The following is an 18,572-nucleotide window of genomic DNA, read 5'->3' on the forward strand; positions in this document are numbered from 1 at the left end:
GATAAAAACATATATATAGGGTGATGGTTAAAACGTCCCCCTCCCAGGAGCCTACCACTTCTGAAGTGACTATAAAGGGACTCAAGGGGCGCATACGCTAATAAAAAAATATAAAACCAAATCTTCATAAAATGAAAGAAAAAGTAACATTTTGTAAAATTTCAATTCTAAATGTTTTCTTAAGCCTGTGTGGACCAAATTTAACATTTATTCAATACATTTTTTTGTAGTGCAGCTACTCTGTTTTTGTTTTTTGTACACTAACAGTCTGTACATTTTAAAAATAATTAATGTTTTTTGTGCCTAACGTTATTTATTTTCTAATTTTTACCTTTTATGTGATTATTTGTGCTAATTTACAAGACACATTCGTTTTATTCCAATTAATAACCTAATCTCCACTAACTTTTTAGTTTTTATTAAGGGAAACATAAATTTTACGATAAATTAATCTTCCCTCAAATTGATATGAGTGTTAATTTTTGCTTTCAATTGCTTATGATTATCTAGGCGAAGAGAGGTATGTAGATTATTTTGAAATGAATAATCTCTGGGTATAATCGTCCTTGTTTTTCTAACTTGATCTCTTCAAATACAGTTTGAAAAGCTTTTAAATGATTTATCTTTTCATGTGTATACCAATGTAGCATGATGTTACATCACTACCACAAAAATTCTACACCACAACTCTCTTCTAAAATTATTAGTTCCATTGGAATTTCACCCATATGGGATAGCAGCCACTTAATGTACTCAACCCTATGCACGGTGCCTAAACCTTGTGGTAACTCTAATACTTTATTGAACCAAACCTTAACTAACCTATCTAATGTCATTCACTAGATTTGTTTGATGCCTGGCTATTCTGTTATTGGCGAGTTTTGCGAATTTTGTGGAACACCATGAAGCATTGAGAATTGAATCATTCAATGGTATGTAGGTTCATATGTACAGGGAGGTAGGGGACAGCACAATGGAGAAAACCAATAAACAACCATTTCTCCACCCCCCCCCCCTCTCCCACATTTATTGCATTATAGGCATTGAATCTTAATAGTAAAATTTAAATATCTTCCATTATCCTATCCCTGCAATCGTGGTATATTTGTCATGAATAAGGTGGCCCAGTGACGCTATTCTTACTTCAGTGAGGGCAACAACTATTCTTCTGGTATTTTAGGGTTTTTAGGGAAAAACTAAATCCTAATAGACAACCAATACTTGAATTGCAAGACCTCTGTCCAGAAGTCAAATTTGTGAATAGTAGTGAGTTGCAGATACTTAAACTATAATCAAATATAATTGGTAATAATCATTTTTCGCTATATGATACCTGACAGGACGGAGTGGCCCTCACTAATACACTAGCAAAAGATTTAATTTTGGACCTGCAGAAAATATAAATGTAGGTCTGTTACCTTTTGAAAAAAAAATTTTTATATAACTTTTTAACAATTTTACGGTATTTGCTCCCTATAAAAGTCTCAGGAACCGTTCGAAATATAAAATAAAAGTTTAAGGTGGTTTAGGGATAACCGTTTTTTTTCCTTTTTATTTTCTGTTTAGTAGCTAAGCTCTTCTTTAACAGAGTGGTGTTCGTATGCTTGTCTGTTCTCAAGTAACAACAAGCTGAAAAATATTATAGAATTAAAGTAAAGCTTCAATTATATTTTATCTTATTTCCATAGAAACACTAAAAAATCAACATACCAAACTAACTGGTTTAGGAGAAACCTTTGCCATAAAAAGGCTTTTTATTGTCTTAAATATTCCTTTATATTTAAAGGAAACCCTAACACTAAAGTTAGTCTCTTTAACTAACAAAGTGACATTTAACTGACAAAGAAGCAGATCATCTAGAGAAGCTTTGCTGCAAGAAAATGGTTTTATGCCCAGGCCTAATAGAAACATGATAAAACCCTAGCTGCTCAATTTTCGACACTAGTGATATTAACCTACAGACAGACAAACTAAAAGATAATTCAGAGAAGCTTTGTTGCAACATAAGAATAGTTATTTCTCGCATCGTATTATATAAAGCTTTCCGCGGATATAAAAATGTACAATCATAAGATTAATTTATATTCGTAGAAAGTTGGATATAATACGATGCTAGACATAGTTTTTTCGTATGGATGAGTACCAGTTCTTATCCAAAGGATTCGAATGGATACGAGAAAATAATATTATGCCTAGCCAAACAGAACCATGCTGAAACCCTAGCTCAGAACCGACAATATGGATTATTAGTCAACAAACAATAAAATAGAATGTCAAAGCTTTGCAACATAAAAAAAAATAATTTTATGCCTAGCCAAATAGAACCATGGAGAAGTGTAGGCTCAACCACATGGATTAACCAGCTTTTTTTTGCCATTTAGTTATACACAGTATCTAGAGCTTAACACACTTGGGAAGGTGGAAACATTTTGACTTCTTAAAAATAAATTTGTCAATTTTTTTACTTTGTTTCATTCTACTCACAGTGCCTTCGAAGGTGCTTTGACTTTAGTGTCAGAACCTAAATTGGGACATAGTACATTTCATTACCCTAGGTTAGGTAACTTCATTTCACTTTTCAATAAAATCTAAAATGCAGCAGTTTTTGAGAAAATTAAATTTGAAAATTTCAAGTTCAATTTTCACCCACTAGGAGTTACCGCATAATCATGACAAGAAAAGCAAAGATTATTTATTTAAAATTTTGAACAACTTTGCTTTTATAAAGTTCTTCATAAAACCACTCCTGAAGTGAGTTAATTAATGGCCATTTTTATCAATTGCTTTGCTAAGGTCACGGAAATTCAGCCTTAAATAAATCATATATAGAGAGGTTTTATGACTGACTTTATAAAAGCAAAGTTGTTCAAAATTTTATATAAATAATCTTTGCTTTTCTTGTCATGATTATGCAGTAACTCCTAGTGAGTGAAAATTGAACTTGAAATTTTTAAATCTAATTTTCTCAAAAACCGCTGCATTTTAGATTTTATTAAAAAGTGAAATGAATTTACCTACCCTAGGGTAATGAAATGCACTATGTCCCAATTTAGGTTCTGACACTAAAGTCAAAGCACCTTCGAAGGCACTGTGTACTTTCTTTACAAGATTTCTTGGTCAAACTAACTTTTTTACATTTACAATTATCCTGTCTTTAACGGATATGTTTATTATTTAATTATTTGTTAGAATTGTATAATCAATTTAAATTAGGTAGATTTTGAAGGGACAAAGCAAGTATATATTTACCATTGGTCAATTACAATGTATACTGGCAAACTTTATTGTATGACATCATTTTTTTGTGCCATTTTGCGCTGTCTCGATTTTGAAATAACATTAACACCATATGATCATTTCAAGCATGGCTTTTTAAATGTTATATCAATGTAACAATTGTCCTATTAACTTGATTTTGTAAATAATGATTACTAGGACGATAAGTAATAATGTTAATCTTACTAATTAACATTTTTATTAACTCTGTCACTTTATGTTTGTTAATATTTTTATGTCTGATTTGTAATCCTTTAAAAAATGTAACAAAAAGAAAAGAATTTCATCCGCCTGACTGTAGCACAAGCAATTGTTATAAAAAGTTTCTTGCATCTGAACACACAACACACAAAACAATTTGGTTCTGGCTTATATCATCAGGGACTCACACATTTTAATCATGTCATATTCTTGTGTATAGTTTTTAATACACCAAAGCATTTTTATAGGTGATTACGTATGTTTATTTTTGATTATATTTAAATCATATTTATTCTTAAAGCAAAAGTCTTATGTTTCTTTGTTAACCTATGTAAATTGATAAAAATTCTTGATGAAACTTTTTTATTTTTTGTGCGAAGCGGGACAAAGTGTCCCAAAAATTAGCCATGGGACGTCATAAAAATGAGGAAGATTAGTGGAGAAGTGGAAAAGAAAACCGCTAAAAAAGAGATGGATAATCTCTCATTTTATGACGTCACATGGCTGATTTTTTAGACACTTGTCCCGCTACTTTTGTGCGACATCTGCAATATTTTTTAAAAATCTATTTGCCTCAACATTAAATAATATTCTCTAAAAAGGAGAAAGATACTCATTTTTCATATATTTTTCTTGGGCCTTATTTATTAAAGGGTTGAACTACCAACCTACCAAATAGCCTAAAACATGACCTGAATAAGTGTGGTTAACGAGATCTTTCTAAACTTGCACATACAAACACATATACATTAACTATTTCATTGAATAAAAATGCTTCATTTTTTTTATATGCAAAGAAAATTTTTTTTATGGATTAGTAAGTAATAATATTTAGGGATCTAGGGAGAGGACATTTGATAATAAATAAATCTTCTCACCATTTATTATGTGATAAATTTTACTTTTGATAGCTAGTAATTAATAAGAAAATAGAAAAGGAAAAACTCTTTCTTCAATTTAGCTTGCTAGAATGGACATCATGTTTTGGCTAGTTCGTTCATCCTATAGGAGGGGATTTATTTTAGCCAGCTACAAGTACCACTTTATTAGAGTACATGATAATCTGGTGTAAGATCCAAGTAATAATAAACCCATTTAGCTAGTAAATATTGTTAAGGTAGGGTTGCAGAATATCTTAAATTAATCCATCCCTCCATCCTGAATAATATTCAATGTACAGGCTAATGAGGATATTACTATTTGGACCAAAGTTCGATTCTTTAAAGAATATTCTAGAATTTTATATATTTCTTGGATGTCTCCTATAAGCACTTACAGAGTTTTAAGTACAGTAACTCTACTGTTATGAGTTCTATATAAACTAAAATCTAAAACATAAAAAGATTTTCAAGTATTTCTAAGTAAATCAATGTAATGTAAAAGTTTTAAACAATTTCACTTATTTCACGTGTTTAATCATCAGACCCAAAAAATTTCATTGACAAATTTAAGTATTGGACACCAAAGAAATATGTTGTATTGACAAACATTAATCTGCGACATTCTGTGTAATCATTTGGATTCTTTCCAGCCACTCTATCATATAGAATATGGATTCAGGTATAGGACAGTGGATACTTAGATTCTTTCCAGCCACTCTATCATATAGAATATGGATTCAGGTATAGGACAGTGGATTTTTAGATTCTTTCCAGCCACACTTTCATATAGAATATGTAGGCAGTGATAGGACAATGGATATTTAGATTCTTTCCAGCCACTCTATCATATAGAATATACAGGCAGGGACAGAACAATGGATATTTAGATTCTTTCTAGCCACTCTAACATATAGAATATACAGGCAGGGACACGACAATGGATATTTAGATTCTTTCCATCCACTCTATCATATAGAATATCTAGGCAGGGACACGACAATGGATATTTAGATTCTTTCCAGCCACTCTATCATATAGAATATGCAGGCAGTGATAGGACAATGGATATTTAGATTCTTTCCAGCCACTCTATCATATAGAATATCCAGGCAGGGACAGAACAATGGATATTTAGATTCTTTCCAGCCACTCTATCATATAGAATATGCAGGCAGTGATATAACAATGGATATTTAGATTCTTTCCAGCCACTCTATCATATAGAATATGCAGGCAGTGATATAACAATGGATATTTAGATTCTTTCCAGCCACTCTATCATATAGAATATGCAGGCAGTGATATAACAACGGATATTTAGATTCTTTCCAGCAACTCTATCATATAGAATATGCAGGCAGTGATATAACAATGGATATTTAGATTCTTTCCAGCCACTCTATCATATAGAATATCCGGATCATGGAAAGAAAACGAAGTTTCCGGTTTCGTCGTTTTTTCACAGTAGACTTTCTCATACTTCTAGCCCCTGCGGGGGGCTCTAGCCCTGCGGGGCATATTTTCAAAGCCTGCGGGGCAATCATTAACATTTACTTAACCTAACCTAACCTAAAATAACCCTTCAAAAGCTACTGTGAAAATACGATGAAACCGGAAACTTCGTTTTCTTTCCATGATCCGAATATCCAGGCAGTGATAGGACAATGGTTATGTCAATCTTTTATGCAATAAGAATCTTAATTTGCTACCTATAATTCTATGATTTGCATTTTCTAACCAATTTTTCACTACGAAAGGGTTTACTTTCTAATTTATTAATATGTGCTTTCCCGCGAGAGGCCGGTTGATCAATCCAACCCCTATTTTTAAAATCATTGAAATTAAGGGGTTGTTGATAGTTTTTTTCTTATGCGTAATCCCTGTTAATATTTCACTTTTAGTACATTTTTACTAAATATTTGCCAAAAAAAATGTTCATTTAATTATTTTGGTTTATCAAAATTAGCTTTTTATATATTTTTGTGAATCAAACTAAAAAGAAGAGGAGAGAGAAAAAAATGCTTGTTCATACCAGAAAAAGAATGACGGCAAATTGAGCCGAGATTGGATAAAAGATTAAAGCATTTGCTACAAATTTTACAGGGTTACAGGGATAGATCATGGGACAATGTAATTGAATTATTTATTTTTGACATTCTGCATTTGGCATATTGGGTGGTACAAAAGGGAGGTTATTAATTTTTACGTCATTGATATCTCCCTTCCTGAAAATTTTCACAACAAATTTCCATCTCTTTCCTTTGACCTCAGATTGATGAATGGGGGTGTTTGTGTGTTTGTCAGTGTGTGTGTGTGTGTGTGTGTGTGTGTGTGAGTGTGCTTGTCTGTGTAAAAGATTTCTGTTTTCAGAGGGTATAGATGGGTGGGGGGTAAAATTTGAAAAGTCTAAGATTGTATTTATTATTAGTATCAAATTTAACTTTATGTGAAAATTTTAAGATAAGTCTGAGAAAATTTTTAGTTTTATTTTGGCCCGAATTTAATTTAATTTATAGTGTTTATTTTTAGAAGAATTTAACTATGTAAAATAAAGAAGCTTTTAAACATATTTAAAAAGGCTTTTCATTAGGATTTTGATTATGGCTTGCATTATACTAGAGACATGAAAAAAATAGCAAGAGTTGGGAAATGCCTTCTTAACTTACAATTACAATAAATGGGAATAGTCCCTTTCGCACTTTAAGGGGCGATTCTTCGTATTTTTCACAGTAGCTTTTCTCCTATTTTTAGCCCCTGCGGGGTTCTCTAATCCTGCGGGGCCAATTGCCTAACCATGTGGGGCAATCACCTATCCCATATAACCTAACCTACACTAAAATAACCTCTAAAAAGCCATTTTAGAAATACGACGAATCGCCCCTTAAGGAGCGTTGCCACGAAAGAGACTATTCCCCAATAAATTACTTTGATGTACTTCTTAAATTATGATTAATAAAATTCTTTAGATTATTAGTCAATACAACCCAATCTAGATTAAACAAAAGTCTTCAAAGTTTTTTAAGCCAACAAATAATAGAACAATAATAATAAGACTAGTATGATAATTTCAATTTCAATGACCCCTCCCTCCCTCCTTGTAAAGTAAAATCATGTTTTTATTGTGGTCAATAGGATGAACAAATATTCATATCAAAATGTTTTATCAAATCTTGTATTGCGTAATTTTGAATGCAATCATAACATTAAGAATGATAACTATTCAAAGTCGCGGTTTTCCTGAAAGGAGGAAGTCACTCAAAAAATCAGCATGTGACTTCATAAAAATGAGGGATTACCCATCTCTTTTTTAGAGGTTTTCTCTCCCACTCCTCTCATCAGCCCTCCATCAGTCAGAATTTTCTTTTGAGCGACTTGCTTCCTTCACCTGTGTACAGAAATTTAATCAAATTAATTTTGTTATGTTATAGGTTTCCCTTATAATGCACATGATTTTTTATTAGATGCTTCTGTTAGGTTTGGTTAAGCAAAGGTTAAATTAGCCCCGCAGGGATATTATACCTTACTGGTAAGAAATATATTTTTTTGTTCAAAAAAAATAAGGAAGGAGAGAGTTCGGTAGTCAATAAATGGGTTTGTGTGAAAGAACCATATAAATCCGAAGAAAAATGATTTAGCTAAATTCAAAAAAAAAATATATACAATTTAAATTAGAAATTATAGTATTTGTGTTCTTAGAGTAGCTGCGCTGATAAAATTAATACAAAAGTCAACATTGGGTGAGTAGAATAAGGAAACAAGGATGATAACAACAAATTAATATCGTAGCTTATAAAAAGCTAAATAACTAATCCAAAATTATAACTCTTGTTGATATTATCATAAAGTATCCCACTAAATGCGTCGCCCCTAGCATCTGGGGCCTACCAAAAAGTGAGGAGATGGTTGGCAGAAAATAGACCAAAAGCATCCTTATTTGACAAAAGGTAGCATAAAACCATCCCGGGTCCTATGTGAAGCTTCCGTAAAATCGGTTCAGTAGCTTGCGAGATCTTGAAAGACAAACTAAAACCCTTAACTGCTTAATAATATAGGAGTATCCTATATATAAAGTAGCTGGATGTGTATGTGTATAGATTTAGGTCTAGTTAGATCTTAGTAGCCACGAGTCTGTTACTTAATCAATTATCATGGACGCTGTATTTTGTCCCGGGTTAGTCTAATATTTAATGGCTTTAGAACCAAATATATAGACTAAATATTCACGTTAAAGAGTAGTTTTGCTATAGAAAAGAGAGAGATAAGCAATTATCTCCCTGTATGACATGTGCCCAGTATTTCCGTGTTATACCTGGAGGTATTAGGTTAACATAGAATGTCGACAATATTTTTGAATGATAATTGTTGTGAGGGCTCGTCAGCCGTTTGTCAACCGCTTCTAAGCATCAGGGAAATTTACCTTATACATTTTTTAAAAATCAGCTAGAAGTGTAAACCTGACCCAAATATGGCAATTCCTCTTTTCTAAAAACTTTCAAAGCCTCCAAACGTGTTGAAATTTGAGGCTTGGTCGCTGCTAAGGAGCCATGCTCGTTGTTAACTAAGCTTATTTGCCCGACATTTTTGTCGACATAATCACCAACAAATAAGAATTGCTACTAGAAACCTAAATCTTTGTCTAAATTATTGTCATGCCGTTTCTATGATCTTTAGTGTCATCTACATGGCATTTTTAACAAGATAATTATGACTGACATATAATAGTTATTTCTCGCATCGGCATCTATGGGCTAAAAAAACTGGTTGTAATCTTATAATGTACATTGTTATATTTGTAGAAAACTTGATATAATACGATGCTAGTGATGAGATACTGTGGATGAGAACCGGTTCTAATCCACCGGATATTAGTCGGTTTAGAATGAATACGAGAAAATATGTTATCAAAATGACATTACAACTATAGTTTACAGATAATGAAATAACTACAGCACCACAAAGTCTAACACGTACATGACAAACACAAGTCATCTTAAAAATGTCAAAAATTAATCCTAACCCGTTTTTTTTCATGTTTGCATAACATAATTTTTTTATTGTTCCTAGCAAACATCCAAGCTACAGTTGGGCAGGTGACACTAAATTTTCTTAATTTTTATTGTTCCTAGCAAACATACAAGCTACAGTTGGGCAGGTGACACTAAATATTCTTAATTTTTATTGTTTATAGCAAACATACAAGCTATAGTTGGGCAGGTGACACTAAATATTCTTAATTGTTATTGTTTCTAGCAAACATACAAGCTATAGTTGGGCGGGTGAAATAAATATTCCAAATTTTTATTGTTCCTAGCAAACATACAAGCTACAGTTGGGCGGGTGACACTAAATATTCTTAATTTTTATTGTTCCTAGCAAACATACAAGCTACAGTTGGGCGGGTGACACTAAATATTCATAATTTATATTGTTCCTAGCAAACATACAAGCTACAGTTAGGCGGGTGACAATTCGATCTAATACTTAATTTTTATTGTTCCTAGCAAACATACAAGCTACAGTTGGGCGGGTGACACTAAATATTCTTAATTTTTATTGTTCCTAGCAAACATACAAGCTACAGTTGGGCAGTTGACACTGAATATACTTAATCTTTATTGTTCCTAGCAAACATACAAGCTACAATTAGACGGGTGACAGTGAATGTACTTTATTTTTATTGGGTTTCTGTATACTAAGAAAAAGGGCTGAAAAAAAGTAGCAAAAACCATCCAAATAATTGAATCCAAAAAAAATATTAGCAAAGAATTTAGAATTTAGGAACCAACGTGAAGCCTCCCTTGATTCTGTGGGTTGTAAGATTTTATTGGACAAATAAGAAAAACATGCCAATATAAGATAGCATTTTAAATCCTTATGAAGTTTTTGGATTTAAATTGTGATGATTCTCCCGACCGAGATAGGGAAAAGTCATCAGTGACAGAAAATAAATAATTCACAAGTCAAATGTTCAATTAACTTTTTTTTATGAAAACTGAGATTAAATTTCATTAAAAATTTCAATGAAATAGTTGTTTTTTTTGTTTTACTTACGACTTAGGTTTTCATTTTGTTGTTAAAATTTTGATAATGGCTAAACCCATTTAGTTAGCTGAACTGCTACTAGTTTGATTATAATATAACTAGATGCGTCCATATTATCTAGAAAGGGGTTAGGAAGGACTGAAAAATAGTCTAAAACCAACACTTATATAAAAAAAACAAGCCTAAAACCTTCCTACCTGAAATTTACCAAAAAAGAACTTAATCAAGGTGATACCTTTCTACTTAACAACATGTATATTTGCTAAAAGTATCTTTTCCTTTATACGTAGTTAGGTTTTAATTGCTGCGCTGTTTATCAAAAAAGATTTTAGTACTTGAAAACCTCAAATTTTTCCAACTATCTTAACCAAATTATGTGTAAATAGACATTCCTGTTTTTACCATAGTTGACGTATTGACGGACAAACCCTAGTTATAAACTAGCTGCGCTACCAAATAAAACGCGTTGGCTAAAACAAAACCATTCAGATTTATTTGAAAAGCGCCATCACATTTTGGCTGCAAATTTAAATATTTTACATAGCATAATAATTATATAAAGGTTTCTGAAAAGAATGAATTAAAATTACAATAACTTCACGTTTTTTTTTATATAAAACACAGAATCTTTCATAATTGTTTTTTTTTAAATATTCTCAATGTTCTCTTTTAGATGTTATTATTTTTTGTAGTTGTCCTATTTATTTATATTTAATATATCGTTTAGCTCCTATACACAGCTAGGCTCTCAGTCTGACTTCACCACTCTTATCACGTTTTATTTCAGTTCTAAATAGATCAGTTTAGCAAAATCATTTTCCAAACAGTTCACCAACACAGTGTGTCTTGCCGGGCCTGCGGGGCCCACAAAAAAAAAACACACTCACTCACACATACACATAAAAACAGGTGTGTTTTTTTTGTGTGTGTGTGTGTGTGTGAGAAAAAATTTAAACTTGAATCAAAGGTTCCTCTGGCACCATACAGACATCAGACAAAAGATCCACCATCATATCGGCGGAGCTGCTGAAATCAAAATGTTTGCCAGCGCTAACAACACCTCCAGTGACGCCACCGCAGGCCGCCACCGCCTCGCAGTCCATATACTCTGGAATATCCAGCAGGTCCGCCAGATCGCCCAGCTCATCTAGGCCAGGCATCAGTTCTGTTACTTTTATCAGGAGAGGTTCCGTGAATTTTTGAGTTGGCGCCGTGGCCAATGGCAGTTGCTGTGGCTGGCTAATTTGTAGGCTCGATGGTACTAGTTTGCTGTTGTTGAAGCTGGCGGTTCTCTTGGTATTATTGTTGTTGTTGTTATGGTGGTGGTTGTGGTCCCACAGGACTGGAGAGGTAGGTGGGGTTAACAGCTCGGTTGATGTTGGTGATGCATCCTGCATTTGCGGAGATGCGGGAGCAGAAAGACTGGCGGCGTCGTCGTGTTGGCTGGCGGAAAGGCTGTCGGCATCATCCTCTCTCCCCGCAACACTCTCGTTTTCCTCTTCTTCTTCGTCCTCAAATATTTGAGATGGCAAAGTTTCACCTGGACAGCTGATTATGGAACCTGGTGAGGAACAAGTTGGACTCATGGGCACACTGGCTGTGTAGTCACCTCGGTCTATTCTTAAAACTAGTTCTGGAGAGCTACGCCTTTGCACTGGCTGCTGGTCAACCTCCTCCTTCTTGACAATCTTCCATCCTGTAAGGTCACGTGTTACTGTTGTCTTCCAGATAGGGGCTGCAACAGCCTCTAGAAGTGAATCACTGGGCTCCTGTTTCCAGGTATTGTTTTCTGCCTTGAGGGCTAAGTCACGCGACTCCTCCTTGTCTCTGGCCTTCCAGTGCAGGTCTGGCAGCTGCTCAATATCATCATCCTCCATCTCCTCCTTCTTAACGGCCTTGTTGTGCCAGGTAAGCTCTGGCAGGTTGTCTGTTTCATCCTTCACCTTCCAGGTAGTGTTGTGAGACTTGTCCTGGTGATTGTTTGTAACTCTAACTGGCTTCAGAACCTGCTTCAGCCTTGTCTGCAGTGAAGATTTGTAGTGAATTTTATTTGACAGTGAAATTGTCTTCTCCTTCTTCTTTGGTTTATATTTATAATCTGGATATTCTTTCTGGTGAAGTAGTCTAAGTCTCTCAGCTTCATCTATAAATGGTTGTCTCTCCTCCTCAGTCAGGGTTCTCCACTTAGCACCAAGATTTTTGGATATCTCAGCATTATGAGCATCAGGATTCCTGTCAATTATCTTCCTTCTCTCCAACTGAGACCAGACCATGAACGCATTCATAGGCCTCTTCACATGGTTCTTCTTGTGCTTCTTAGTCTGAAACAAAAAAAAAGATTGTTAAAAATCAACAACAAAAAATTATAAAACTTAGAAATTTCTAATCTAATTAGCAAATCTTAAAAAATGCAACCTAATTTATATTTTTAAACAAAAGAAACTAAACAAAAATTGTAAAATAAAAACATTAAGATCAATTAAAGTTGTTATCTAGATCAATTAATGGTAAATAAATCCCACTCACTCAATGAATACATAAATATGTATATACAGGTTGCAACAAAAGTTTAAAAAATAAACTGAAGAAAACTTTGTTAATAATTTTACACAGATTTTAAATCTCATTTTGTCATATACTAACAGCTTTAAATTGTTAGTCCAATTTGTTAAATCCATATACTGAAACATTTACTTTTGTTCATATAGCTGATTCTAAAAAAAGTTAAAGTTCATCTATTTATATTATTTCGAATTAATGCCATAGACATTTTATGTAGAACACCCTGTAGAAGAATAAATGAATTTATATTTATGTATATCTCTTCAAACTTTGTAATTGCTTCAATTCAGATGAAATCAAAGTTAATTTCTCTCTATCAATAAACTCATTACCTAATTAATTCAAATTTAATTTTGGCATCCAGAAATTATGAAAATGGAAATAGAAATTAATTGGCTGACCAAATTATTTGGTAATTATACTTTTAGCAGAATAAGCACAGATACTCTACAAATAGTCATAACGAGTCAGTTAAGGTAAATAATGGTTTCTTTTCTCTTTTTTGGCGGATTTTAAAAAATCAATGTGCTATTTAATTCAAAATTCATGTGAAGTGATTTATTCACGATACCTTAAAGGCCTAGTATCTAGTCTATTATTATTTTTATAAAATTTCTTCAAAATATTAAAAATGCTGCGCTACTTCTGGTCTTGCTTCTTGTTAACAATTTAGCTGTGAATTTATTAAAATTTGATTTAATTAGATACCTCCGATTAATTTTAACACATTTTCAATTAGCAATTGAAAAATTTGGAAAAAAAATGACAAATTGAACGTAATTACAAGAAATTATATTTCAAGTAAAAAAATTTCAAACATTTGCATTTTATGTATAAATAAAACTTGCATGCAATATCCAAGAAATCTACGAATAGGCCATTAATAACCTCCTCTCTCCTTTCTTGACTAGTTTAATTTCAAATCTTTGCAAAATTTTGTTAACCCTAACTAACCTAACCCAACAAAAGAAGTATCACAAAATTTACTCTTTCTCCCGTAGGTAACTTAACCCCAACAGGGTTCTAAACCTCCCAGACCATTTTATCACTTAAACCTGCAGGGCACTAGCCGGGGGAGCCTTCCTTAACCCAACTTAACCTAACCTTAATCAAAATCATCTAAAAACTTGTCCTTAGCCCTAGTTGGGCTAAATGCGGTCCAATTTCAATTGCGGGGAAAGTGCAAAGGTGCATAAAATGTCACCTAATCAGATGTTTAGAAAATATTTGATTAAAAGTGTAACAGCCGCAACGTGTTGATATACACATATGTGTGTGAGTGTGTGTGTGTGTGTGTGATGTGCAAAAACCTTATGCAGTTATAACTACTACAAGCATCAAAGTTGTTTTCGCAAAGTTAAAAACTTTAAATTGCTCATGTGGTTGAGGGGGGAGTTTGCAAATTTACTATTAAAAAAAGTCCAAAAAGCCAACTCAATTCAACTTTGATACCAGCCAAAAGTTAATAAACTGTGGGCTAAATTATGCATAGACTGATATTCGGCAATTTGAATAGGTTTAAATCGTACATTTTTGGTGAAATAATAGGAATTTTAACACATTTACTTTAGTCATATACAATAAATGGGAAATGATTTGACAGTTAAATATTTAATACAACTAAGAAATATTTTACTTAAATTGTTCATTGCCATTATAATACATTGTCAAATTATATTACTATTTTATTAATTAAATAAAAATAAAAGAATGTTATGTTGATTCAATAACAGCAAAATGTTTCATCATGACCTAAAGGCTAATACCACACAAATAATTCATAATTTAAATTAAATAAGATAACTAAAAAAATCCTCTTGCTTAAAAACTTTTTTGCTATTAATAATAATATCAACATGAAGTTTAATATAGGATTGATATGTTATATCCCTTTTAAGCATATGCTATAAAAGTTTGAATAATCAAATAATATTTGGTCAACAATTACTTCCAAGTTTGCCAGGGTATGTATACACAATTATGTGTAAATGTATTATGGATAAAAAAAAGAAAATATGTTATGTAAATAAAGATATAATTGACTTTTTCTAATGTACATAATATACTTTTATTATAAAGAAAAAATTATTACATGAAAAAGTTCTTTTAGTCATTAAGAGTTTTAAAAATAATTAAATTATAAGTTAGGTATATACCTATCTACTACATGGTAGAAAGAACAGATATACCTATTACAAGACATGGAAACCTATTACCTAATGAGGATACCTATTTTATTGGGTTGATCTTATATTTTGGTTATTTTCACTAAGTTCAAAATTTGATAAAAAAATATCATTGTATTTATTTATAAGCTGAAGTATAGTATCTCTGTTTAAATTTAAAATTATCATTTTTAAAAACTCTTTATAAATTATTCATATTCACTAGATTGAAATTTCATATGAACTTCTTGTTCTTTCATCATATCTTGGCATATTTTTTTCTATTTTGTAACGTTATCTTAATATTGATATTGAGAAATTTTTTATTTGTAAAAAAATTTCTACAGATTTTTAAAATATTGTTCATTTCAATTTTAGTTTGAAAATGTTATTTTATTTATCATCTAATCTTAAACTAGTACAATAATAATTGAAAATCATTGCCTTAATCCAAACACGTGCGCTAAGAATTTTTTTTTTAAAGTGGTAACTTTTTCAAAATGTCTCAATTTAACCATAAAATCATCTATTTATTTTCATAATTAATAGAACTATGTTTAAAAAATATAAAGTGATACTTGTTTAAATATGTAAGCTTTAATATCAAAGATTTTTTAACTCCAAAATAAAAAAAAATACCTAAAAAAATTTAGATTTTTAAAATCCAATGAAATTGAGATAAATGGTTAATTTGTAGGTTTAAAAAATTTAAATCAATGTTTTTTTTCAAAAAATAGAAATTATTCAAAAATCTAAAATAAGAAAATTTTTGAAATAAAAAGTATACCTAGTATATATATATGTCTAATAAAAAAAACGCGAAGTTAAAATTGTTTTATAATCATAATTTATATGTATCATAATTATAAAATGTGTTTGTAAAAAGTGTAGTTTTATTCAAAATATTATTTGAATAAAAAAATTTACAAGTTGAAAAATATTGAATAGGGTTCGTGAATTTTTAAAGAATATTTATTTTCTATTTTCCACAAATATTTGGGAATTTCAATTAATTTTGTAAAAACGTGAGGATTTTATATCTAATATCGACAAATATTCACACAAATGCACTAATTCTAAAATATTTCTAAAAAACTTAAAATTTATTGATGAAAAAATGAGTCAATAAATTTTTTGGCACTTTGTAATTTTTTTTCCAAAGATAAGAAATGTTTTGCATTACCTGAGTTGCGTCAGAATATGGGGTCTTCGAGTCAGGAGAGATCAGCAGCGACCGCAGCTGTGTATCACAATAATATGGCCCCATTATTTCTTATTTAATAAATTATCAAAATGTTTTTTTTTATATTTTTATTATAACACTATGGTGGCTGTTAAAGCCGCAAGTTAAGAGTCCAAATTTCTTTTCCTTTGCGTGTTGATGCTTACGCGGTTAGTGATAAACTAACTCGGATAAGTAGTAAATTTTATATGTATGCTTGTGTCGTGTCGAGTGTCTGTCTGTGCTAGTTGTGCCCGTCGGGCCTCACAAGTTGATATCGGGCCGCCGCGGCGGGAAAGTCCGCCTGTTACACTCATAAAACTAATTTCTCGGACGGGTGAACGCACCGACGGACACACACACAAATTTCGGCAGAGTGCGGGGATTTTCAAGTTTGGCATGGCGGGCGCTCACACTGCTATTCCCTGGTTAAGGTTTGGGGGAGATCGCTTTTACTCGGAGGATAGGGATGCCGAATTTAACTTTTGTTGTACTGCTAATTTTAAGTTTCAATTTATAAAGGAATAAATATTTTGTATGTATATTAATTTCTTAGACACTTTTTGATTCTAAAAGGTCTTTTCATGAAGTAACTTTCTATGGCAATCATTTTCATGTGTAATACAAAAATTATATGAAACTTTTTAAGTCGGATAAAAATACTCAAGACTTAAGAAAATAATTTTAAAAATTAGCAAAATTTATTCAGTTAGTCATTTTAAGTAAAAATGAAAATAAAATGTTTTAAAAAAGCATTTAATGAAGTAAATTTGACAACCCCTTAATATGTATGTTACGGATGATTTTCTCTTCCCCGTTATACATTTAAAATAGACTTGCCCGCTCTCTCCCCTCCCCCACCCACTTCCCTCGGTGTGTGTGTGTGTGTGTGTGTGTGTGTGTGTGTGGGTGGGTGTGTGTGTGTGTGTGTGTGTGAGGGAGGGGTCATATGTGTGTTGTGTAATATTCTTGATTCAGACATTTTAGGATTTTTATTTTTGGGGTGTTGATAAATTTCGACAAAAGTAATCTTTATAATTAGACTTTTTATTATAACAAAATGTTTATTTTAATTAATAAAAACATATAATAATGTTTAAGGATTTTGCTCTTAAACAGTATCAACATTTTTAGCATTGTTTGCTGAATTTCAATGGATCAACAAGTATAGTTATTTTTCATAAATAATAATAAAAATCACAAATTTAAAACCAGCATTGTTAGCCCCGTTAGTATTTTTATACGGTGCAATACATGATTTTCCAGTAAGGCTGACCAGTTCTAATCAAGCGAATATTAATCTGTTTCGAAGCCATGCTGGAAAAAAATCTTAAGATGATTTACTAAAATGCAGTTAATATAGAAATATTCTTTTTAATCTTGTAGAATGCCTCATAATTTAAATCATTATGTGTTTTTATTGTCCGAAATAACCAACATGTCAGTACCTTCTGAGGAAGGATAAAAAATAGAGAAAGGGGAGGAAAGGGTAGGATGAAAGACTTTGACTGTAAAAAAAGGGAAAGAGAAATTAATAAAAAAAAGGGAGTAACCTCTCTCTTGTGTATTCTTCAAATATATTGAAAAAAAAGGGGGAGAGTAAAACAGTATGGGTACTTAACGGGGGGAATTACAAGGGGAGGTTTGCCCCCCCCCCCATAAAGGGTAAGTATAGAAAGAAAGAGATGACTGGTAAATAAAATCTGAAATATAAATGACGCAAGTGAGTACAAAATATATACGCATATTTTGGTCAATTTTGGTGTTTTTTTAAAATGCAAAATATAATGATAACTATTAAAATAATTTTTAAGTATGACTTTTATCTTATTAGGTTAACAATTAAAAAAGAAAAATATTTTTACTATATGCAATTCGTGTTCAAACACCTAATTGAAAAAAATAATGCAAGATATAGCTTTTATTTTAAGATAGACTAGGGGCAACGCCCCCTAGAAGCCTTTAGGTATTATTAAAGTGGGAGGGGGATAAGTCAACCGCCTTTCTACTTTTTAATTTGAGTTTTAATAAAAAATATTATAAAAAAATTTTAGGTAGGGGATTTGAAATTGGCGCATTTGTATAAACACCAGTTAATGCACAAAAATAAGGGGGGGGAACAAAACAAGTTTTAAAAAATCCGAGATCTCGAACTACTGTCATCAAGAAAGAGGCTAGCAAAAGGGAATGGGGTAGGGCAAATCAGGCAATTTAAGGCAAAGT

The 18,572-nt window shown here is 31.8% G+C and overlaps 1 protein-coding gene across 1 annotated transcript; it reads right to left on the reverse strand.

Annotated features, from left to right (window-relative positions):
• Positions 1-11,327: 11,327 nt before the first annotated feature.
• Positions 11,328-16,558, reverse strand: LOC145323941 (uncharacterized). Its single transcript, XM_080166557.1, has 2 exons — positions 16,311-16,558; positions 11,328-12,721 (listed from the first exon to the last, which is right to left on the reverse strand). Exons 1-2 carry the CDS (start codon positions 16,392-16,394, stop codon positions 11,351-11,353), a joined length of 1,455 nt encoding a protein of 484 aa, XP_080022683.1. The 5' UTR covers positions 16,395-16,558; the 3' UTR covers positions 11,328-11,350.
• Between the last annotated feature and the right edge of the window lie 2,014 nt (positions 16,559-18,572).

The sequence above is a fragment of the Acartia tonsa genome, chromosome 1 (genome assembly GCF_053477335.1).
Source record: "Acartia tonsa isolate MP-2025a chromosome 1, ASM5347733v1, whole genome shotgun sequence".
Taxonomy (NCBI): domain Eukaryota; kingdom Metazoa; phylum Arthropoda; class Copepoda; order Calanoida; family Acartiidae; genus Acartia; species Acartia tonsa.